The sequence below is a fragment of the Scyliorhinus torazame genome, chromosome 11 (assembly GCF_047496885.1).
Source record: "Scyliorhinus torazame isolate Kashiwa2021f chromosome 11, sScyTor2.1, whole genome shotgun sequence".
Classification (NCBI taxonomy): Eukaryota; Metazoa; Chordata; class Chondrichthyes; order Carcharhiniformes; family Scyliorhinidae; genus Scyliorhinus; species Scyliorhinus torazame.
Genome location: NC_092717.1, coordinates 89,734,202 through 89,759,634, shown reverse-complemented (window position 1 = coordinate 89,759,634; position 25,433 = coordinate 89,734,202). Strand labels below are relative to the sequence as shown.

At 46.7% G+C, this 25,433-nt stretch overlaps 1 protein-coding gene across 4 annotated transcripts in view; it reads right to left on the bottom strand.

Annotated features, from left to right (window-relative positions):
- Positions 1-25,433, bottom strand: part of LOC140385371 (lethal(3)malignant brain tumor-like protein 4) — a 555,015-nt gene that overhangs the window by 411,094 nt on the left and 118,488 nt on the right. For all 4 annotated transcript variants that reach the window (XR_011933346.1, XM_072467457.1, XM_072467455.1 and 1 more), the window contains 2 exons: positions 19,097-19,229; positions 691-841 (listed from right to left, as the gene is read on the bottom strand). Coding sequence is in view for 3 of the 4 variants with exons in the window: in XM_072467457.1 (XP_072323558.1) it covers positions 691-841; positions 19,097-19,229 (284 nt within the window). In the remaining variant the exon portion in view is untranslated. The remainder of the gene's footprint in view (positions 1-690; positions 842-19,096; positions 19,230-25,433) is intronic.

The window sequence follows — 25,433 nt, the reverse complement described above, 5'->3', positions numbered from 1 at the left end:
AGTACCTTTAAGAAATGGGTGTTTACCACTGCAGTGATGTCAGAGAGTGGGTGGAGCTGGGCTGTCTGTCAGCTTTTTACTTTCGTTTTTGAGCAGGCTGCAGGGTGTGTTTTAGTTTCGTTTTCAGAGCTGGATAGCTGCAGTCACAGCCAGAAGGTGTATGAATCTCTCTCTGTAATCGAAGGACTGTAAATCGATCCTGGTGATTTAAACTCATAACAGTAGTGACTTTAACCTGATGTGTTTCTGTTTTGAAGGTTTTTTAAGTCTTATGGATGTTAAAAGGACAGCTTAATCATTACTTAGTGTTGTATTATTTGGGGGTTGTATTTGAATTAATGGTTGCTAAGATGTTCACTCTATGTTTTAAAAAGGTTAACTTGAGTTCATAGAATACACATTGTTTTGCTTTAAAAAATACTTTTCCATTTCTGCTGTACCACACCTGTAGAGTGGGTCCCATACCACAATCTGTTAAAAGTTGTGGGTCAGGTGAACTCCATGATATACTTTGGGGTTCGCTAAACTCTGGCCCATAACACTTGAAACTGCAATTATATAGTGTGGTGACAGTTTTGGTCTATAAAATTCTGTTCCCAAGTAACAGACCCACAATAAAAACAGAAAACTCTTTATTCTGATATTGGGTATTGAGGAGTCACTTGAAGTAGCTTTTCCACTCCTACTTACTTATCTTTGTATTGCTGCTGACAGTTTGTGCCACAGAAGCAATCACGTTGATTGAACTCCTCCATTGCCCCATACCTTCCACAGTTTTCACAGCAGCAGATGCCTTCCATGTGGGCGAAGTCATTTGTGCAACCACCTTCAGTAATGCCTTCTGTTGTGACACACAATAAGGAAAGTGAACAATTCAACATGGTAATGAAAATTAATAGGCACACTTCATTGCTGCATCAATGCCTTCAGCGTCATCACTCATCATTACCAGGCTCAAGCTCCAGTGAATTAACTTGAAGATCGTTATTCTCCATGGTCTTGTCCATCCTACAGTAGGGGTCTCCTCCACCCATATATCTCTGTATATGCTGCCCATTTTGCTGATACAGGCCCACCTTTTTCTCCTGTTCCTTCTCGTCACTGCACCTTATGAACTCTTGTTCAGCCCATTTCCAGTTTTCAAAAGCCCGGTTAAGACCTTTCTCCTTCATTTCCCACCACAACCCTAGAGGTAGATGACTATTTTCAATGATTTCCTTCGGAATACGTAACAAAATACTGTATATTTGTCCTTTGTTAAAAATTCCTCTCTATTTTTCATTTCAAAATATATCTTTATTTATGTAAGAGAAATGGCTTTGATCAAGAATGCCCCATGTCCGTTGTCCATGAGAATCCTTGATTGCCCACAAAGAGAAACAATGGAGGAAGCTTTTTGAGTTTTTGATTCTTTACTGTTTTGCTCTGTGCATCACCAAAAACATAGTCACAGAGTTCTGCTAATGGCACTATGCGATACACAACCGTCTTCCAGGCAATCCTACTTCTAATTTATCTTCCTTCCTTTGAGAATTACCTACACCTGTCATCACAGACAAGGCTTGAAACTTATTGCATGAAGTCCTCAAACAGAAATCTATGTTATGTTCTGTCCTTCCTCATTAGGCTTAGAGATTCAGCCGAGATTAGTGGGAATCACGGTTCCTCAGTCTAACCACAAGATCCGACATGAAATACATTTGATCTCAACCCACTAACATCGGAGGTGCTAATTCACATCAAATATTGCCCACATTTTCAACATTAAACTTGGTAAAAGACTGGCTGGTGCAGAGCACAACATAATTCACGCTGGTTGTGTAAGGAATTGGGGAGAAGTAATGGGGCAGAGAAGTTCACCGTGCATTTGAACTTCTCTGTTCACTGTATGTTTTAAAAAGATTAACTTGAGTTCATAGAATACACATTGTTTTGCTTTAAAAAATACTTTTCCATTTCTGCTGTACCACACCTGTAGAGTGGGTCCCATACCACAATCTGTTAAAAGTTGTGGGTCAGGTGAACTCCATGATACACTTTGGGGTTCGCTAAACTCTGGCCCATAACACTTGAAACTGCAATTATACAGTGTGGTGACAGTTTTGGTCTATAAAATTCAGTTCCCAAGTAACAAACCCACAATAAAAACAGAAAACTCTTTATTCTGATATTGGGTATTGAGGAGTCACTTGAAGTAGCTTTTCCACTCCTACTTACTTATCTTTGTATTGCTGCTGACAGTTTGTGCCACAGAAGCAATCACGTTGATTGAACTCCTCCATTGCCCCATACCTTGAATCACGGTTCCTCAGTTTAACCACAAGATCCGACATGAAATACATTTGATCTCAACCCACTAACATCTGAGGTGCTAATTCACATCAAATATTGCCCACATTTTCAACATTAAACTTGGTAAAAGACTGGCTGGTGCAGAGCACAACATAATTCACGCTGGTTGTGTAAGGAATTGGGGAGAAGTAATGGGGCAGGGAAGTTCACCGTGCATTTGGCCGTGGTATAACTTACCTGGCAATACTTGATTTTAACACTGGGCATCAAAAGTAGGAATTGTTCAATTTTCCAGCATTACCTGCAGTTTTGAAGATGTATTTCCCACCATTGCAGGCTAATTACACTGCCCACAAATGATGAGATCCAATAAGCTCCAGAAATTGAGCATCAGATTCATTAAATCTGAAGACAGAAAAGAGGCCGGGGCCAGAACAACTGAAATATCGGGACAAGGAGTGGCAATGATCCACAAAATGCCCTTCTGTAAGAACTTAAATCTGGGCCCAGCATGCCTGAACAGATAGGCTCAAGGCCAGCTTGAAATTGGAGCTTGGATATCACCTACATATTCGAGGAAGCTGCTGATGCCTTTTTCAGAGTTGAATTTTGGGCTGGCATTATCCATCAGATAAGCTCTTGGGGGTGGATGTTAGAGCAGACAAGAATTGAGGTGGCAATCACTTGAACTGTTTAGTGTCAGAGAGAGCAACCTAGTTCCTCCATGCTTCACTTCCTGGAAGAATAAACCTTTAATAGTTGGCGGGTATAAGAGATATTGAAAAATCCTGAAGTAGGCAAACCCAACACCTGCCACACACTTTGCTCACTGATTTTGTGAAAGGCTTCTTGGCATTCAGCCCCCAATGTCTACTTCATCCATCCACCCAGTACAACCCAAAGATTGGTCACTAATTTTCATTTGCTATGTAAACCCAGCTTGTTGCACTGCAGTCCCTGTAAGATTAACAGATAGCTATGCATAAAAACGTCTTAGAGTAAGGGCGGCACGTGGCACAGTGTTTAGCACTGCAGCCTGTGGCACTGAGGACCCGGGTTTGAATCCCTGCTCTGGGTCACTGTCCGTATGGAGTTTGCACATTCTCCCCCTGTCTGCGTGGGTTTCACCCCCACAACCCAAAGGTGTTCAGGTTGGTGGATTGGCCACGCTAAATTGCCCCTTAATTGAAAAAAAAAAATTGTGTACTCTAAATGTTTTTTTTCTAAAACATCTTAGGGTAATGCTTACGTGTGGCCTCTTGATTCTCTGCACCACACATTCCCAACTGCTGCGTGACCATACACCTAGGTAGCTCAGAGTGAATCTTTAAGCGCCTGCGCAGGTTTGGTGCACGCCATCTCACTGCTAGATTGGCATGTTTTGTGAGCATTTTACTTCCAAAGAATATACAAAAATATACACAACATAATACAATTTCTACCATAGTATTTTGTTTATTATTTACTCAATCTATAATCACAACAACCTAACTTAATGTTGTTCGAGAAATCGAGGGTGAAGTGCCATTCTGCGCGGGTTTGGCGGGGTGTTCCTTAGTGGCTGTGTTGTTGAGGTCGCAGCCTGTTTTCAATGGCATTTAGTGCTGAAAATGAGCCCCCATGTGAGTCGCGCCGTTATAGGCTGTCTCGCCGTCTGATTCGCCAGGCCGGCGCCTCAGCAATTTGCTGCTAACAAGGGGAAGAAGCTGCTTTTAAATGGGGCTGTTTAGCACAGGGCTAAATTGCTGGCTTTGAAAGCAGACAAGGCAGGCTAGCAACATGGTTCAATTCCCGTAACAGCCTCCCCAAACAGGCGCCGGAATGTGGCGACTAGGAGCGTTTCACAGTAACTTCATTGAAGCCTACTTGTGACAATAAGCGATTTAGGGGCTGGTTTAGCTCATTGGGCTAAATCGCTGGCTTTTAAAGCAGACCAAGGCAGGCCAGCAGCACAGTTCAATTCCCGTACCAGCCTCCCCGAACAGGCGCCGGAATGCGGCGACTAGGGGCTTTTCACAGTAACTTCATTGAAGCCTACTTGTGACAATAAGTGATTTTCATTTCATTTCAAATGCACCCTCACCACTCACTTCCAGTCAGCACACAAGCATGGCAGTGTACCGACCTGCTCCTCGCTTTGGCAATGCCGACCTGGCCAGGCTTCTCCACACGATGAATGCGAGGCAAGACATCCTGTCAGAGTCTCAGCAGCAGGGTCAGCAATGCCTCCTGGGTGACAGTGGCTGTCAATGTGGGCAACGTGACCAAGAGGAACACTATTCAATGTCAGAAAAAGACCGACAACCTCCAAGTGCTGTATAGGTATATTACCACCTCTCTCCTGGCATCAGTTCTGCCTGCCACCCCTCAAATTCCCAAACCCCCACTCCCACAAATCACTGGCTGACACCTCACACCCTCACCACACCAATCTTCATGCTTGTTCCTCGAAACCCCACAGCAACCACCATCACAACCCCTCCATGTCCAGGAGCAGTGCCCACACATGCCACCTGCTATCAATCACCCTGACCCATCAAGCGTGTGGTTTACAATACCCTCTCTTTGTCCCAGCAGAAGATAGCCCATAGTAAAAGAGAGAGGGTAAAGATGGAGGGTAAAGATGGGGGTTCACTATCTAAAATATCAGTAGTTCACTATTACAACATGTTACACCTGATTCTTGTGAAGCCTCTGCCACGTTAATCTTCATAGCGGGCCTGCCTGCAACCCCACCCTGCGATGTCTCCCAGTCCCCCCATCCCCCTGGCACAGTGGTCCAAGATCTAATGCTTCTGATGCAGACCATGTTCAGAGGATGGGTGTGAGCACGCGGTCAGCAGAAAGACAGGAGTCAGACTTCGGCATCAACTGAGGAGCATCAGTGCTTTCCTCAATGGCATTTAGTGCTGAAAATGAGCCCCCATGTGAGTTACCATCACTCTCCTGCCTTGTATATCGACCAGCTGACAGTACCGACACAGACCCATCACCCTTGAGGGTTGAACGGTTGGAGGAGAGGAGATTAGTGGAATAGGGTGAAAGAGAGAAATTGGGGGGAATTTGGGCTGACCCACATAGCCTTGCCCTATGTGAATCTGGTGTGGATGAGGGCCTCCCTGGTTCTCCGGGCTTGCCGGACTCTTGCCCTCATGTGTTTTCCATCCTCCAGCACCTCCCATGGCTCTTCCCTGGGCTGGTTCTCCAGTCCCTCCTGATCCGGCTCCTCCTCCTCAGATGGGGCCGCATTTCCTTCTTCCTCTAGCATGTCGCCCACTGCTGTGCCAGGTTGCAGAGGGTACAGCAGACCACCATAAAGTGGGAAACCCTCTGGGGGTTGTACTGCAGGGCACCACCAGAGTGATCCAGGCATCGGAACCACATTTTGGGCAGTCTAACGCACCACTCACTTACAGCACGGGTGGCAACATGGACTTTGCTATATCGGATCCCTGACTTGGGCTCAGGCCTCTGCCCTAGCATCATCAGCCAAGTCCCCCAAGAGCCACCCGTCCTCCTGGGTGGTGCTCGAAGATGCCGGGGATCTCCGAATGCCTGAGATGTAATTGCAAAGCACGCTCCCTGAGTAGCGTGCACACAATGCATGATATGGATGCTGCGGTTGCGCACAATCTGAACATTCAGCAACCCCTTCCTGTTAATGAAGGGCACTCCCTGAAGCCCTGGTGCACCTGGTGCGACATGCATGACATTTATTGCCCCCTGGACCTGGAGCATCCCGCCGATGGCAGTAACTCCTGCTGCCCGGGCATCTTGGTGAGCTTGGTTCAGTTTGAAGGTGATGTAGTTGGATGGCCGGGCACATAGGGCATTCCTGACTTCCCGGATGCACCTTTGGGCTGTAGCTTGAGAAATGCCACACAGGTCCTACTCAAGCCCCAACTGCATAGAAGTTGAGGGCTGCGGTGACCTCCATGGCCACCGGGAGTGGGTGTCCTCCTCCTCCACGGGGTGCCATGTTCACGAAGACGTGGCACAGGTGCAACAATGCCACTTTGTTGAGGCGGAGTCTCCTGCGGCACATGCTGTCTGTCACCTCATTGAAAGACCAACGATGCCTAGAGCTATCCCTGGCCTACCCCTCTGGGTTGCTCCTCAGCTTGATGGGCGGTCAGGTCTGCAGGGTGTGCAGCAGCTCCCCTGCACATGGGGTGCCACCTCCAGCTTGAGTCGATGCTGTTACCGCCTTCTCCGGGGTCTGCCTGTCTCGGCTGCTACCAGCAACGCGAGGGCAACCTCTGCGGGATCCACTCCAACAAACACTTTTTAATCTGGAAGGAATTGGGAATTGGAGAAGCTCTGGTGCCCTTGTAGATGGAAATGGCTACTCATCTCCTCACTCCTCACTCTTGCCTTTACAGGAGCAGCCCTTTGGATTTCGGCGGCAGCGGTGCGCAGGAGCCTTCTGGGAGGTGAGTAGTGAATTCAAAAACTCTTACCTTTACAGGAGCAGCCCTTTGGATTTTGGCGGCAGCGGTGCGCAGGGGCCTTCTGGGAGGTGAGTAGTGAATTTAAAAACCCTTACCTGGTCTCGTGTCTGTTTTTTTCTGTTTTATTTGTTTTTATATAAGGCGGGAACCGGAAGTTCGACCCGCGGACCTCTGGGAAGTCCCCCCCCCCACCCCCCAACCAATAAATTCTGGTGGAGAGGAAACCCGAGGCACTACACATGTAGTGTCTCCCACCCGCCCTCCTCCTCTAACCTAATAATAAGACCCATTGGTGTGAGGTAAGTGCCATATTATATTATTATATTATTAGCATTGTGCAGGTCAAGGTTCGGAGGTGGAGGAGCAGTCTCTGTCAGCGAGAGAACCTGAGAACATCTAAGACACTCAGAAGGTAAGAAGGTAAGTAAGTGATTTTTACTTATTTTTACTTTTATACCTTTTTTCAAATTGTGTGTGTCGGGGGGAAACTGAAGTGACATCACAGAAAAGCTGTGGCGAGTATTTGGTAACTAATTAAACATAATAACTTAATTATAATTTAGAGGGATATCTAAGCCAGAGATCGGAGAGTACTATAGTTAGCTATCGCATTTCTATTAGAAATCTAGTGCTAGGAAACAGATAGTTGACAGTAACTTTGAAATTCTTTTTAAAATTTTTATTTTTAAAAAGACAAATTTTAATTTTAATTTTAATTAATTGACGCAATGTCAGTTAGAGGGGTGCTGTGCTCTGACTGTGAGATGTGGCAGGTCCGGGAGGCTTCCAGCGTCCTGGATGGCTTCATCTGCAGAAAGTGCACCCAACTGGAGCTCCTCACAGACCGCATGGTTCAGTTGGAGCAGCAATTGGATGCACTTAGGAGCATTCAGGTGGCGGAAAGCGTCATAGATCGCAGTTATGTAAATGTGGTCACACCCAAGGTGCAGGCAGAGAAATGGGTGACCACCAGAAAGGGCAGGCAGTCAGTGCAGGAATCCCCTGTGGTTGTCCCCCTCTCGAACAGATATACCCCTTTGGATACTGTCGGGGGGGGTAGCCTATCAGGGGAAAACAGCAGCAGCCAGAGCAGTGGCACCACGGCTGGCTCTGATGTTCAGAAGGGAGGGTCAAAGCGCAGAAGAGTAATAGTAATAGGGGACTCTATAGTCAGGGGCACAGATAGGCGCTTCTGTGGACGTGAAAGAGACTCCAGGATGGTATGTTGCCTCCCTGGTGCCAGGGTCCAGGATGTCTCCGAACGGGTAGAGGGCATCCTGAAGGGGGAGGGCAAACAGGCAGAGGTCATTGTACATATTGGTACTAACGACATAGGCAGGAAGGGGCATGAGGTCCTGCAGCAGGAGTTCAGGGAGCTAGGCAGAAAGTTAAAAGACAGGACCACGAGGGTTGTAATCTCGGGATTACTCCCTGTGCCACGTGCCAGTGAGGCTAGAAATAGGAAGATAGAGCAGCTAAACACGTGGCTAAACAGCTGGTGTAGGAGGGAGGGTTTCCATTATCTGGACCACTGGGAGCTCTTCCGGGGCAGGTGTGACCTGTATAAGAAGGACGGGTTGCATCTAAACTGGAGAGGCATAAATATCCTGCCCGCGAGGTTTGCTAGTGTCACACGGGAGGGTTTAAACTAGTATGGCAGGGGGGTGGGCACGGGAGCAATAGGTCAGAAGGTGAGAGCATTGAGGGGGAACTAGGGAATAGGGACAGTGTGGCTCTGAGGCAGAGCAGACGTTGCTGAACACAGCGGGTCTGGTGGCCTGAAGTGCATATGTTTTAATGCAAGGAGCATTACGGGTAAGGCAGATGAACTTAGAGCTTGGATTAGTACTTGGAACTATGATGTTGTTGCCATTACAGAGACCTGGTTGAGGGAAGGGCAGGATTGGCAGCTAAACGTTCCAGGATTTAGATGTTTCAGGCGGGATAGAGGGGGATGTAAAAGGGGAGGTGGAGTTGCGCTACTTGTTCGGGAGAATATCACAGCTGTACTGCGAGAGGACACCTCAGAGGGCAGTGAGGCTATCTGGGTAGAGATCAGGAATAAGAAGGGTGCAGTCACAATGTTGGGGGTATACTACAGGCCTCCCAACAGCCAGCGGGAGATAGAGGAGCAGATAGGTAGACAGATTTTGGAAAAGAGTAAAAACAACAGGGTTGTGGTGATGGGAGACTTCAACTTCCCCAATATTGACTGGGACTCACTTAGTGCCAGGGGCTTAGACGGGGCGGAGTTTGTAAGGAGCATCCAGGAGGGCTTCTTAAAATAATATGTAGACAGTCCAACTAGGGAAGGGGCGGTACTGGACCTGGTATTGGGGAATGAGCCCGGCCAGGTGGTAGATGTTTCAGTAGGGGAGCATTTCGGTAACAGTGACCACAATTCAGTAAGTTTTAAAGTACTGGTGGACAAGGATAAGAGTGGTCCGAGGATGAATGTGCTAAATTGGGGGAAGGCTAATTATAACAATATTAGGCGGGAACTGAAGAACATAGATTGGGGGCGGATGTTTGAGGGCAAATCAACATCTGACATGTGGGAGGCTTTCAAGTGGCAGTTGAAAGGAATACAGGACCGGCATGTTCCTGTGAGGAAGAAAGATAAATACGGCAATTTTCGGGAACCTTGGATGAGGAGTGATATTGTAGGCCTCGTCAAAAAGAAAAAGGAGGCATTTGTCAGGGCTAAAAGGCTGGGAACAGACGAAGCCTGCGTGGAATACAAGGAAAGTAGGAAGGAACTTAAGCAAGGAGTCAGGAGGGCTAGAAGGGGTCACGAAAAGTCATTGGCAAATAGGGTTAAGGAAAATCCCAAGGCTTTTTACACGTACATAAAAAGCAAGAGGGTAGCCAGGGAAAGGGTTGGCCCACTGAAGGATAGGCAAGGGAATCTGTGTGTGGAGCCAGAGGAAATGGGCAAGGTACTAAATGAATACTTTGCCTCAGTATTCACCAAAGAGAAGGAATTGGTAGATGTTGAGTCTGGAGCAGGGGGTGTAGATAGCCTGGGTCACATTGTGATCCAAAAAGACAAGGTGTTGGGTGTCTTAAAAAATATTAAGGTAGATAAGTCCCCAGGGCCTGATGGGATCTACCCCAGAATACTGAAGGAGGCTGGAGAGGAAATTGCTGAGGCCTTGACAGAAATCTTTGGATCCTCGCTGTCTTCAGGGGATGTCCCGGAGGACTGGACAATAGCCAACGTTGTTCCTCTGTTTAAGAAGGGTAGCAAGGATAATCCCGGGAACTACAGGCTGGTGAGCCTTACTTCAGTGGTAGGGAAATTACTGGAGAGAATTCTTCGAGACAGGATCTACTCCCATTTGGAAGCAAATGGACGTATTAGTGACAGGCAGCACGGTTTTGTGAAGGGGAGGTCGTGTCTCACTAACTTGATAGAGTTTTTCGAGGAGGTCACTAAGATGATTGATGCAGGTAGGGCAGTAGATGTTGTCTATATGGACTTCAGTAAGGCCTTTGACAAGGTCCCTCATGGTAGACTATTACAAAAGGTGAAGTCACACGGGATCAGGGGTGAGCTGGCAAGGTGGATACAGAACTGGCTAGGCCATAGAAGGCAGAGAGTAGCAATGGAGGGATGCTTTTCTAATTGGAGGGCTGTGACCAGTGGTGTTCCACAGGGATCAGTGCTGGGACCTTTGCTCTTTGTAGTATATATAAATGATTTGGAGGAAAATGTAATTGGTCTGATTAGTAAGTTTGCAGACGACACAAAGGTTGGTGGAATTGCGGATAGCGATGAGGACTGTCGGAGGATACAGCAGGATTTAGATTGTCTGGAGACTTGGGCGGAGAGATGGCAGATGGAGTTTAATCCGGACAAATGTGAGGTAATGCATTTTGGAAGGTCTAATGCAGGTAGGGAATATACAGTGAATGGTAGAACCCGCAAGAGTATTGAAAGTCAAAGAGATCTAGGAGTACAGGTCCACAGGTCATTGAAAGGGGCAACACAGGTGGAGAAGGTAGTCAAGAAGGCATACGGCATGCTTGCCTTCATTGGCCGGGGCATTGAGTATAAGAATTGGCAAGTCATGTTGCAGCTGTATAGAACCTTAGTTAGGCCACACTTGGAGTATAGTGTTCAATTCTGGTCGCCACACTACCAGAAGGATGTGGAGGCTTTAGAGAGGGTGCAGAAGAGATTTACCAGAATGTTGCCTGGTATGGAGGGCATTAGCTATGAGGAGCGGTTGAATAAACTCGGTTTGTTCTCACTGGAACGAAGGAGGTTGAGGGGAGACCTGATAGAGGTATACAAAATTATGAGGGGCATAGACAGAGTGGATAGTCAGAGGCTTTTCCCCAGGGTAGAGGGGTCAATTACTAGGGGGCATAGGTTTAAGGTGAGAGGGGCAAGGTTTAGAGTAGATGTACGAGGCAAGTTTTTTACGCAGAGGGTAGTGGGTGCCTGGAACTCGCTACCGGAGGAGGTAGTGGAAGCAGGGACGATAGGGACATTTAAGGGGCATCTTGACAAATATATGAATAGGATGGGAATAGAAGGATACGGACCCAGGAAGTGTAGAAGATTGTAGTTTAGTCGGGCAGCATGGTCGGCACGGGCTTGGAGGGCCGAAGGGCCTGTTCCTGTGCTGTACATTTCTTTGTTCTCTTTGTTCTTTGTCCCCCTCAGCAGCCACTGCACCAGCTTCACAGTTTTTAAAATATTTCTTTATTCTCCTCCTTTTTCACATTTTCTCCCAAATTTACACCCAACAATAAACAATAATCAGTAACGAATGTAATGTCAATCCCCATATCAATAACAACAATCCCATAGCTTCGCATTTTTAAAAAGGAGTACTAAATGGTGCCCGCATGACTTCTCGCTGGTGAGTCGGGTAATTCCTGGGAGGCCGCTGCATTTGATTTCAATCTCGCTAATGAGACTGAAATGAATGCAAATGAGGGTTAATGATATGCTCTCCAGTTCTGGTCTAGAACCCACAATGGGGAACATGCCGGGTGAATTGCAAATTGATTTGCGTCTGACATGAATCTCAATTTTGGCCTTTTCTAATATTTACCCGGAGCGTCCAGATCCGCGCTGGCCAACGCGCAAGTTGAATCACGCTCCAGTCTCTGTCTCACTACCCTCATTAGTTTCATGCGGGTACAACACTACAAGTACAAATGCTTGAAGAAAATATAAATGACTATTTATAAATTCACCGAGTTGCTGACAGAATGGATATTGCCATTACACAGACATTGTTTTTGAATTATGCAGGGTAAGATCATTTGTAACTGTAGCCATCTGGGAAGGCCATTTACAATAAGAAACATGGACGGTCGCAAAGCATAATGGGAAAAATGGCCAATGTAAGGTTCAGGCAGGCTCAGAGCCTGAATGCATATTTGAGAGTGAAGAATCCAGACAGCAGCGAAACCCCCAACCGATTAGCATTTTGATGGCCCATCTCCGTCAGACAAAGAACTGATACTTGAGCAACCGATACAATCCCAGACATTTCGGCACCACTCCCTGTACTCAGAAAGCGTAAACAACAGGGTCAATGACCGCTAGGGACACGCCCAGCCATCAAGGCACCCGCCCAATTATTGGTTCGAATCGAACACAGTGATCAAGAATTACCCAATTAGTGGGGTCCAAACTGAAAGACCGCCCAAAAGAGCACAAAAACCCCCAAGGATAAAGAGAGAGACCACCATGTGTTCGGCCTCTCTTAGCCCTGGCGCTCCGACAACGTGTACTTCCAATTGCAACACCACCAGAAGCAAGTTCAAGTTCAACGCCCGCTACCAGACAGATGAGCCCAGCTGAGCAGCAGTTACTTCTCCAGACCCGATAGATCCAGATTCGAACAAAGGCCACTGTTCCTCTGACCTAAGCCGGGTGCCTGAAGTTAAGTACAGGTTGTCATAGTCGATAGGTGTAGTTTAACTAGTGTTTATGTTGCATGATTAATTGTGTGTAAATAAAGTACCCTTCATCTTGAACAAACTAACTGGTGTTTGGCTCTTTGATCGATATCCGGTTGAACCTTGTGGTGGTATCATCTGATACCTGGCAACACTGAGCAATATAATATTGATATCCAAAGAAAGAAGGGCAACCTTATTGATTGCTATATCCATAGCAGGTAAAAAAGGCAACATAACACTGACAGTGTTCTCTATGCTAATAGCAAACACAGATTCAGTTAATAAATCTGGTAAGTTGTACTCATGCCCATAACATGTATAACATAGTTTGGATTTAGGAACTATAACATTACACATTAAACCCAGATCCTTCGATCCATGGTCCGTGCAGTGTTAGCTAACGCTAGCCAGTGTAGCAGGAGAGACATGAATGAGAGGGGTAAAAGCATTTAGTGCGCTGACCCCTATTGGGACGTATTGGCTGAAGAGAGTGCTGTGTTTGGTGTTCGATGTCTAGCAAGGAATCTACCAAACGACTTGTGACTTATCAAACCAGGATCTTTATTAAATCACACGTGGTAAAAAGCGATCTATTGCAGAGCAAGTATCTTGGAGTTTCTTTGCACTCCCCTGGGGCTCCCCCTAGGCACGACTGTCCTCTTGTATGTCTTATAACCCTCTGTCAATCACTGAATGTGCCCCCACTTATATCGGAGTGCCTTGTCACATGATCACTGTCTAGAGACATTATGTGGGTCTGTACCATCACCTGTTCGTTGGAGGTTGCACCAACCATGATATTGCTGACAGGCATATCATCACAGAGAGGACATCAATTGACTGAAACACCTCCACTCCCACTACCTAGTAACCAAAAGAGCCAGTAGTACCCTGAAAATCATGGGAAAGAATTTCCTGTGGCACCACTCGCATTTCTGTGCTATTTTAGGCTCAACAGTGCGGAGTCAATGCGATAGATACATGCTGCACCCAGTATTAGCTGACAGTTCAGTCAAAAGAGGAACCCAAAGATAAGTGTACACATTTAGGAGATAGCAAGAGCAGGGCACGCCTGCAGGCTCCTGTTGTACACCCCCAACCATCCCATTCCCCAGAACTCCTCCAACACTCAAACACAGCGCACTCTATAATCTATTGTGGCGACCTGACCATAGCAGTGTGTATTCTTCTTCCGCCCCAGCAATCAGCTGACCCTTTGTTAATGTGGCTCTGTCCTCAAAATGGACCAGTTTTCTGCTGGACATCAGAAAAGCACAGAGAGGGAAAATCTACCCCACTGTCTCACATGACAATATTTGTTTGGACACAGAAAAAGGCTCTTACTCATAACATCAAAGACCAGCAGCAGGAAAAGGAAAGGAACTAGAAAGCTGTATTCAATCCTTCGATGTTAATATATTTCTAACATTTTGTCTTACTGTTCTCTATCACACTGAAATTCTGTGGGTACTTGTTTATTTATAAAGGTGTAAACTGATGCAACAGTCAGTTTTTACAGACACAATTTAACTTTCAATTTAGCTGCTATCTGTATTGTTGATGTATGATTCTAGATGTAAAAGATTGCATTAATCCAGTTTACTAAATTCAAATGAGCACCGTCTCTCCTTGATGACTTCTATAAATCATTATATAATTCCTCACCAATCAAATTTATACATTCAGCGGACAAGATACATGGATAGAAATGTTGCTACATGATCACGCCACATACACATTCTAATATGTTTTGGAGATAGTCACATTCAAATTACAGTTTCCAAATAAAATTGAATTGAAACAGATGATTTATGAGAACTGTATGGCACTTCAGTTCCAGGATTCACATGTGCATGGAATGTAATAGCTGAGTGTTTTGTAACATCACAGGTAAATAAATCTTTGACAAGTGCTATTAATAGAGATTAGCGCACACAACAATTCCAAACTAATATTTTTGGGTACTCTCAATTCAGCCTCCAATGTAATCAGCACAAAATTGCAATCAAAAGTTGCCACCAGTGAGCAATTATTGGACACTCCTGTTCTGAAATGACACAAGAGAAGAATGTCCGAATTAGAGAAAAAACATTGATACAGGTACTCGACTGAAAGTGGAGATTAGATTGGTGATTTCACGATCCAACGCTATCAATAGGGGAATGCATCTAGGACCTGTGACCACAGACCATAATTTTCACTCATTAAACTTAATTGCCAGAAAATCACAAATTGCACACCTCCAATTTCCTCGGATACATTACGCCCTACCCTGCAAGTTTCACGTCAGCACAAATTTGCAGATACACCCGGAAGTTCAGAGCAGTTCCCTTTTTTATCCAGCTAATGCCACATCTATCTGGGATGCAATTGGTACTACAGCTATTCTCAAATTGGAAAGTATTTTCCATTTGGAAAGCCATTCAATCATTTGATGAGCACATGCCAAGCCTGAGTTTTCAGGTTGCGAATCAAGCAGAGATTCATAACCAGAAATGACTTAAAATGTCAATTTGCTTATGATAACCACACAGAAATACAAGTGTAATCAACAAAATTAATATTTTAGTTTAATTTACAATTTGAAAATCACTTATTTAGAATTTAAGGGCACAATACTTCTTCTGAAAACGCTCAAGTTAATTCCCTCCCATCTGTTCTGTTATTAGTATTTCCTCATTTCCAAAGCTCCAAACCTTCACTTTCTTCATTCTCCATTCAATGACATAATACCCTTGGACAGTGCACTTTGGCAGGGGTTCTGTCTCTAGTGCACTGTAACTTTAGTAGTACAGCTAGAGAAATACTGGAAATACACTCTGGACTGCGGCAGCCATTTTGCGAAAATTGCTGTAGATGATGAGAACCCCAAATCAACCCCTCCCGATGATGTTTCTTTCTTCCCCGCCACAAGATATATTTTCTGTAATTCTTGCACCCGTCAGCATTTTCAGCATATATTTTTTAATTATCGAACTCTATGTTTAATCATCCTCTTTTCTACTATTCCTGATATTTCCATCAAAATCCATTCATTCCCGACCCAACATTTTTCTCTTTCCAAACATTGTTCTAATTTATTATTTATTGAACAACTGTGACCATTTCAGCAAAGAAGTTTGTAAGAACTGATGCAACCCATGGACAAATGTTTTCTACTTTTCTACGTGAAAAGCCTTGATCATTAAGTACAGGTATTTCCCATTTAGGTGTTGAAAGTGTTATCTCAAACTGCTTCGCATTTTGCTGTAATTTTCCTAGTTTTTTCCGTTCCATCGATCAATCATAATTATTTGGCTAAACACACTCCATTACTTGCTTTTTCTTTCTTTATAAAAAAAAGTGCATTATCTTCCAACAAATGCTGAGCCTCAGGGTCTCGTATTCTACATCTTACAACAGGGGGTGGTAACCGATACGAAACAACTTATTTAGCACTTTTCACACTCTCAGGGTGTGCTGAAGCACTTTACAATTAATATAAACTTTTGAAGTGTTCTCACTGTAGTAACTGGGAGAAGCTGGAGCGAGTTGTGCACAAAAAGCAATTAAATTATTGGTTAAGTATAAAAATTGGTCAGGACATGGGGGAGAGCTCCCCTGTTCTTCTTTGAATAGTGCCATACAATAGTTTCCAACTCAAACCACAGATGAACAGAAAGGCGTTCAATTTAATGTATTTTCCAAAACATGGCACTGAAATATCAGCCTAGATGATATGGCCAAGTACAGAGTGCGAGACAAACCCACAACCTTCTGACTCAGAGGTAGGAGTGCTACCAACGAGCTAAGATTGGGATCTTAAATCAAGGAAAGCAGATTACACAAGGTCAGAGCTCTTCGACTGAATATGGAGCAACATGGCACGAGTATTCGATGATGCTAGTTCAAACTGTTTTGAAAGAAAGGACCAATTCGCAGCCTCTGTGTATTGTGCAAAGAATACACATACATTTTTATTACAATTTGTTATGTTCAGCATAACAACAAAAATATTTAATCCTCAGATAAAAAATATGCAACCCAGAACACACTGTCTATTTCTATTCACTCCACGTGATATCAAGAAATGGCTGAAGGCACTGGATATAACAAAGGCTATGGCCCTGACACATTTCAACAGTAGTACTGAAGGCTTGTGCTCCAGAACGAGCTGTGCCCTGAGCCAAGCTGATTCAGTACAGCTACAACATTGGCATCTACCCAACAATGTGGAAAATTGCCCAAATACGTCCTGTCTACAGAAGGGACAAATCCAATCCAGCCAATTACCGCCTCATCAGTCTATCTTCAACAATCAGCAAAGTAATGGAAAGTGTCGTCAAGATGCAATCAAGCGGCAATTACACAGCAATAACTTGCTGAACAATGCAGTTTGGGTTCGGCCAGGGTCGCTCAGCTCTAACCTTATCACATTGGTCCAAACATGGTCAGAAGAGGTGAATTGAGACTGACTGTCTTTGAATTAAGTCAGCATTTGACAGTGTGTGACATCAAGAAGCCCACCCAAAGCCGAAGAAGACATCTCACCATCACTTTTACAAAGGCAATTTAGTCATGAGCAACAAATGTTGGCCTTGCCAGTGACACTCATTTCAAGAAAATTATGAACAAAATCCCCTGGGATCAATCATCCTGATGTTGCTCTGCTGAGCTAATATTTCCACCCACCAATTATTTCCAGTGTTGACCTGCCTTAAATGACATGGGTACCTCAAACAAGTATCCATTAGTGTTGGCAGAATGCATCCCTCAAGTAACACTGGAGTATTGGGGGGGGGATTGCAAATGACAATACTCGCTTTTAAAAAGCCTAGAATAGAGGTCAGAGCAGGTAGTACAGAGAGAAAGCGGGCACTGTAAAGAGGCAAAGACCAAATTGTAAAGTAGCTATTTTAAACACATTCCTGGATAAGATGCCGCAAAAGAGAGAAGAGCTGCTGGGGTAATGCAAGAGGATACTTTAAAAAAAATATTGGGTTCCGCAAAGAGGAAGATGGCAGCACCGCCTTCACCTGGAATTCCAGACCAGAGCCAGAAAATTGACCTGACAAAGAGAGGCAAGGTGAGCACTGGTACTCCCTCTTTCCTTCCTTAAGGACCAAATTAACACTGACCTACTGCTCACATTTGGAAATAATACCCGCATACCTAACGATTCACACTAGATTGTGGTTAATTCTCAAATTTACAAGATATATTTTGCAGGTCCCCCAACAGATATTATTTGCATGAAAAAGCTTTATGCCCTGGTTTTTTCATTCCCACCTGGCATTCAAATTGTCACCTTGTACGACTCTCTCCACGTGCAACAGAAAAGAAAACTGCTCCAAATCAGTTAAATCAAAGATCACTTCACTCACTTCAAAGTAAACCCTCTGGGCAGTAGCAACGGATTTTGGAACAGGTAGGCCTCTTTTACTTGCAATCTAAGTTCCCCATGATATATAATGATGGGCACTAGCTAATCCTCCGCCAGTCATACACATACATTTTTATTACAATACACTCCAAGCAGCTCTGAACATCCATGAATGGCAACACAGAGTATGGGTGTGTAGCCATGTAAAATGGCCACCTGCAAAGGACCATGGAAACTGTGGTCAATTTGGGACACAGACAGGTATGCAGCCTCTGTGTATTGTGCAAAGAAACCAGACGTGACTGAAACTTGCATCCATTAAGGATCAATAACATTTTCCCCAAGACAATGGCATTCACATTAAGGACCATCAACGATAGCAGACTAACTGGCGCCATCCCCCCTTATTTGGAAAGGCCTACGTGCCTGGGACAATGATAGCTAGGACCTGCCCAGCCATCGAGGTATCCACCCCCTAATTGGCTAAGATCGATGAGGGTGATCAAAACCCTATCGATCCAATGAACCTGGAGTAAGGACCGCCCAAAAGGGCGTGAAAGAGACGAAGGATAAAAAGTCCTGCGCACTAGAGATCGGTCTCTTTTGGGACTGGCCTGTGCGCGACCAACTATAGCAGAACAACCTAGTTCAAGGACCCGTGACCATTCCTGAAGGATGAGCCCAGCTGAGACGAACCCAACAACTTCCAACCGACCACGTGGACCCAGATAAAGGCCTTATCTCGCACAGTGCCGGTCACTCAAAGTTAAGTAAAGGTCATCTTAGTTGTAGTTTATACGGAGCTGCGTGTATTATTGCATAGAGATAAAAGTCTTGTGTTATTAATAAACTATGTTTCAGAGCTAACATACTGTTTGTGTGGTCATTTGGTCAGTATAAGAAACAGCTTGTGGTTCACATAAAGAGTAAAAAGGCAACAGGTGGAAAAGGGATCCACTCAAATTTACAAATCTCAAAAAATAAAGTTGTCATTGAAGGACCAACAATGCATCAGAAATAGCTTGTAAACTTTAGATTCTCTGAGTGTTTAATGTTTCCTTACCTCGAGCATTAGATACATCACTGTAGGTATTCTTCCTTTTAGCTGCATGCCTAGCAGCAATCAGTGCATTGGGTTCTCCATCCTGCTCTTCAGTAGTAATAATCTCTAGGGCGCCAAACTCATTCATCTGAAACTAAGAAGAAAATTAAAGATTTACAACTACTTCAGTGTAGGAAATAAAATCACTTTGCAACCTTACAAACAAGAAGAGTTAATGAAACAAAGTGATCCTTGAGATGGGAAAGTGTTGGTACTCCTTCATGTGAATTAACATGTGAACATAAATGGACATCATAATATTCCACAGCTAACAAGAAAAGATTTTGAAAAGCTGCACATGGACATGATGACTCGTGGCTGCAGCGGCAATACATTTACATTGAATGTTAAATTCAATTCTGCCTTTATCCAAGAGTGAATTGCTAGAGAAATGTTCTTTCATAAAAAGAAATGTATTGTCCCCATCAACAATCTTGAATAGAAGTACATTTCGATTTATACTCAGTGCATTTTATTCTGATATCGATATTATCCTATTACGTAAGCTATGAGTGTGCGCATTGCAAGATGTTTCCACATCCTCATACTATTGATGGACTGACAAAGACAGGTAGTGATTTTTTATCACATTGTATATGTGAAATCACCATTGGCTGCCTCAACTTGCAATTTTCCTTCTCCGTTCTCCTAACCTGTATTTAATCACACTTTGATGGGCAGTGCCTCACAGCTCCGAGGTCCCAGGTTCGATCCCGGCTCTAGGTCACTGTCTGTGTGGAGTTTGCACATTTTCCCCGTGTTTGTGTGGGTTTCGCCCCCACAACCCAAAAGATGTGCAGGGTAGGTGGATTGGCCACACTAAAATTGCCCCTTAATTGGAAAAAAGTTAATTGGGTCCTCTAAATTTTTTTTTTTTTTTTTTTTATAAAATCACACTTGGATGCTAATCTGTAATGAGGGAAGAAATTCAAAATGTGGGGGCAGCCTAGCCAAGAACTTGTGCCCTGGTAGAAACATTATTAGGAATAGATATGAAGCCTTGTGCACATGAAGGCACCCAACAAAAATTAGGAACAGGCCTAGGCCAAACTTAATAAAATGCGAAGGATAATAAGTACATCTTACTTCAAAGTTTGCTGCCTGTGGGAATTCTTCAGTGTGATTGGATGTTTATCCTATTTGATTAGATCACTGTTGCTGGACACCTGGGGACCCCCTTGAGCTGATACCAGAACAGAATTAATAGCAGTTAAGAAGAAAACCACACCAGTGGGAAATACCAGCTGTGATTTACAGGCCATGTCTGCCGGAATCAGGACGAGGCAGGTAGGTCCTGGGAGAGGCCCCTTCCAGGATTGCTGACGCTCGTCACGCCTCATGAGATCTCGCGTGATGTTGCGATCTGGATCCCAGCCACAAGGGGCGGACTCAGTTTCGCAGAGTTAGGCGAGTTAAAAATGTACTTAACTCTGCCTTTGCCAGATGTAAACGGCTCCCGGGGTCTACCGGCCTTGCCGTGGTGACCCCAGCCAGGTGCCAATTAGTACTGCGTCCCCACAAACTAGGAACAGTGCACCAGCACTTGCGGAGGGGGGGGGGGGGGGGGGGGGGTCTCCCAGGTGATTGGAGGCCCCCGGCTATCTGAGCAGGGTGGGACACTGGCACTGCTGATGCCAACCAGGCACCTTGGCACTCCTACTTGGCATCCTGGTAGTGCCACCCGAGAACTCTGCAGTGCCAGGCTGGCACCCAGGCAACACTGCCAGGCTGCAGGGGACACAGCCAGGCTGGCAGTGCCAAGTGCCCAGGTGGCATTTTGCCCCCACTGGGGATCGGGCCCAAAGGTGCCCTGCTTGTGTGCAGTGGGTTTCGGGGCGTTCGAGGAACCCCCAACTCATGCGTTAGGGTGGTGGGGGGCTCCGGGGATTGCATTGGGGGATTGTAGTGAACCACTGTAATAGGAGATGTAATGTAGGACCTGCACTACAGGTTCGCCCACGGTGAACTGTATAAATATGCATGGCCTCCAGTGCCCTGCCATTTCGCCAGCTGCAGCAGGAGGCCACACATCTGACTGTAATAAAGCCACAGTTGTACCCAACTTTAGTCTTTGTGCAATTGATCATGCATCAATTTATTACAGTCAGATTTTCCACAGAATGGATATCCGAATTAAGCCCGATCGCCTGCAGCTGGATCCGCACTCGCCCGACGCCAGGAAAGACTTCACTCACTGGCTAGCATGTTTTGAGGCCTACATCAACGCGGCGGACCCTGCACCAACGGAGGCTCAGAAGATAAACGTCCTGTACTCCAGACTGAGCTCCAGCGTGTTCCCATTGATCCAAGACGCCACGAATTACACAAAAACAATGGAACTCCTCAAAGAACACTACGCGCAGAAGGCGAACACGCTCCTCGCCAGGCATGTACTCGCCACCCGCTCGCAACTACCTGGTGAGTCCATCGAAGATTTCTGGCGGGCCCTAATTCCACTCCTCCGGGACTGGGACTGTCAGGCCGTTACGGCCGCCGAACACACTAATCTCCTCATGCGCGATGCCTTCGTGACGGGGATTGCGTCGGACCGCATCGGAGAACGATTACTGGAAGGAGCTATGCTCGAACTGGCGGAAAACCTTGGCGCTCTCCATGACGGTCGCATCCCGGAATGTACAATCGTACCCCTCCCGCCGCGCTTCCCACCCTTCTACTCCTTCCTACCCCTCCTGGACCCCGCCGACGACCTCCTCAGCCGGGGCCCTGCCTTCGCAATACGCCTGCGCCGTACGCCGATCCACGCACCCCGGGGGTCCCCGCTGCTACTTCTGCAGTCAGCAGAAGGACCCCCGCCAACACTGCCCGGCCCGCATTGCCGTTTGTAAAGCCTGCAGTAAAAAGGGCCACTTCGCAGCTGTGTGCCAGGCCGGCGCAGTCGCTGCGATCGCACCCGCTATCGCCCCCTCCCCCACGCCAGACGCACAATGGGAGCCGCCATCTTCTCCTCCCGGGTCCATGTGCAACCAATGGGCGGCGCCATCTTGTCCCGACCCCGCAATGTGCGCACCATGGGCGCCACCTTGTCCACCACAGGGTCTCCGGACATCCCGACATCGGAACCGCACACGCTCGCCACCCGAAGCATCTGATGGCCACACGCAGCTCGCTTCGATGATGCTGGACCAATCTCGCCCGCACAAACTGGCCACCGCGTCGACGACGGTTAAAATCAACGGCCACGAATTCCGGGTGCGGCTATGCAGAGCTAGGTCGCATATTCGGTAGCTCCCGCTTGGAATGGACTTTTGGGCTCTTTTACAGGGCCCCTTCGGCATTTGTTTGACATTTCCCGGTGTGGGAAGAAGACGGTAACATTCCCCTGACAGTGTCCCCCAGGAATGTTATGTCTTTTGGTTACCAGACCCGGCAGAAACAGTAAAAGATTTGTCTGTCACTGCAGGGGAGAGAGGGGCCTCTTCCAGCATGCAGGCAGGGGAAGGGCAAGCTTAAAGCTGCAACCTAATAAAGGTGAATTCTAGCAGCAGAGGGAACAACTGTGAAGAGATCTACCAAGGCAATTGAAGAAGCGGGGACGAGGCTTCCGGTGGCGGCCATGGAGGAGTAGGTCGCGCATTCGGCAGCTCCCGTCTGGAACTTACTCTCAGACCTTTTTCAGGAGTTTTCACAGACTTTTTGGGGCAGATTGGTGAAGCGAACACTGGCAAAAGGATTCCCTCTCGAGACTTCCGGTTGCGGCTATGCGGAGCTAAGTCGCACATTCGGCGGCTCCCGCAAAAACGGACTTTTGGGCTCTTTTCAGGGCCCCCAAGGACACTTTTTCGACGTTTCCCGGTGTGGGAAGGAGTTAATAAAAGTTCCCCGTCAGTTTATGGCTTTAACTAGGAGCGGGGCGACAAAAAAGGTGGTGGAACAGAAGAAGGGAGGGAAGAAGGACAAAATGGCGGTGGGCGGAGACCAGGCAGCGTGGAGGCAGTGGGCGGAGGAGCAATAGGAGGGTATCCAGCGCTGCCTCAGAGAGATTAAAACGGACCTGCTATAGCCGATGAAGGCTTCTGTTGATAAGCTGCTGGAGACACAGACGGCCCAGGGGGTGGCGATCCGAGAGGCTCGACAAAAGATCTCTGACAATGATGACGAGATCTTAGGCCTGGCGGTAAAGGTTAAAGTCCAACAGGTTTGTTTCGATGTCACTAGCTTTCGGAGCGCTGCTCCTTCCTCAGGTGAATGAAGAGGTATGTTCCAGAAACATATATATAGACAAATTCAAAGATATATATATGTTTCTGGAACATACCTCTTCATTCACCTGAGGAAGGAGCAGCGCCATGAAAGCTAGTGATATCGAAACAAACCTGTTGGACTTTAACCTGGTGTTGTAAGACTTCGTACTGTGCTCACCCCAGTCCAACGCCGGCATCTCCACATCATATCTGAAGTGTGGCCTCCAACAGCAGCTGACGAAATGGCTGCGAGCTGAAGGCCACGCATATTTATAACCCGGCTCCTGGGCGGAGCTAGCATGCAGCAGCCCAGGTGAACCTGTAGTGCAGGTTCTACCGTACAACCCTTAATATAGAAACACAGTGGTTTACCACATTCACCCCCTGTTAAAATTGAGTCCGGCGGGGGTGGTAAATAACTATGTACAATTCGCAATCTTTAATATTTACAGAACAGTGGAAAAAAAAATGTCATCCGGTGGGCCAGTCAGAAGTTCAGCCGGTCCGGCGCCTTGATCGTCCTCAGGGATCGACGAAGTGGAGCCGGCGATGTTGGTGCTGTCGTGGTCGAAGTTGACTCCGGGAGCGTGCCAAAATCCTCTTCATCAACGGGGGTGGGCAGGGGGAGGACGGACGGTCCTAAGGGGGGGGGGGGGGGGGTGATGGGGGCGGCAGGGGAGGGGAGGATGGCGGCGAGGGCGGTCTGGGGGCGGAACCTGCTGGTGCCAGGTCCCTGAGGGAGACGGTATCCTGGCGGCTGTCGGGGAACGCCACGTAGGCGTACTGTGGGTTTGCGTGGAGCAGGTGCACCCTTTCCACCAACGGGTCCGCCTTGTGGAGCCGCACATGTTTACGGAGAAGCACGGTTCCCGGAGCTGTGAGCCAAGTTGGGAGTGATACCCCGGATGTGGACTTCCTGGGGAAGGCAAAAAGGCGTTCATGCGGTGTACTGTTCGTAGCAGTGCAAAATAATGAGCGAATGGAATGTAGTGCATCAGGGAGGACCTCTTGCCAGCGGGAGGCCTGGGGATTTCTGGACCGTAGGGCCAGCTTTCCGGCCCTCCATACCGTCCCATTCTCCCTTTCTACCTGTCCATTTCCCCGCAGGTTGTAGCTCGTCGTTCTGCTGGAGGCGATACCCCTGCTGAGCAGGAACTGGCGTAGCTCATCACTCGTGAATGAGGATCCCCTGTCAATGTGGATGTAGGTGGGGAAGTCGAACAGAGTGAAGATAGAATTAAGGGCTTTAATGACGGTGGCAGGCGTCATGTAGGGGCATGGGATGGCGAAGGGAAAACGGGAGTATTCATCGATCACACTGAAGAAATACGTATGTCGGTCGGAGGAGGGGTGGGGGCCTTTGAAATCCATGCTGAGGCGTTCAAAGGGGCGGGAGACCTTCACCAGGTGCGCGCGGTCCAGCCGGTAGAAGTGCGGTTTGCACTCCGCACAGACCTGGCAGTTCTTGGTGATCGTCCTCACTTCCTCGACGGAGTAGGGCAAATTTTGTGCCTTAACAAAGTGGTACAACCGAGTGACCCCTGGGTGACAAAGGCTGTCGTGCAGGGTCCGGACTCGGTCTACCTGTGCGCTGGCACATGTACCTCGGGATAGGGCGTCTGGGGGCTCGTTGACTTTGCCAGGGCGATACTTAATCTCGTAGTTGTAGGTGGAGAGCTCGATTCTCCACCGCAAGATTTTGTCATTTTTGATCTTGTCCCGCTGTGTGTTGTTGAACATGAAGGCTACCGACCGTTGGTCAGTGAGGGGAGTGAATCTCCTGCCGGCCAGGTAATGCCTCCAATGTCGCACAGCCTCAACGATAGCCTGGGCCTCCTTTTCGACGGATGAGTGCCGAATTTCGGAGGCATGGAGGGTGCGGGAAAAGAATGCCATGGGACTGCCTGCCTGGTTGAGGGTGGCGGCAAGGGCGACGTCCAATGCGTCGCTTTCTTTTTTTAAAATATATTTTATTCAAGATTTTTTGGCCAAACATAACAGTACGTAGTGTTTCTTTTAAACAACAATAAAGCAATATAAATAACAGTGGCCAGTTTTAAACAAATAAATAAATAATATATGAACAGAAACAAAAA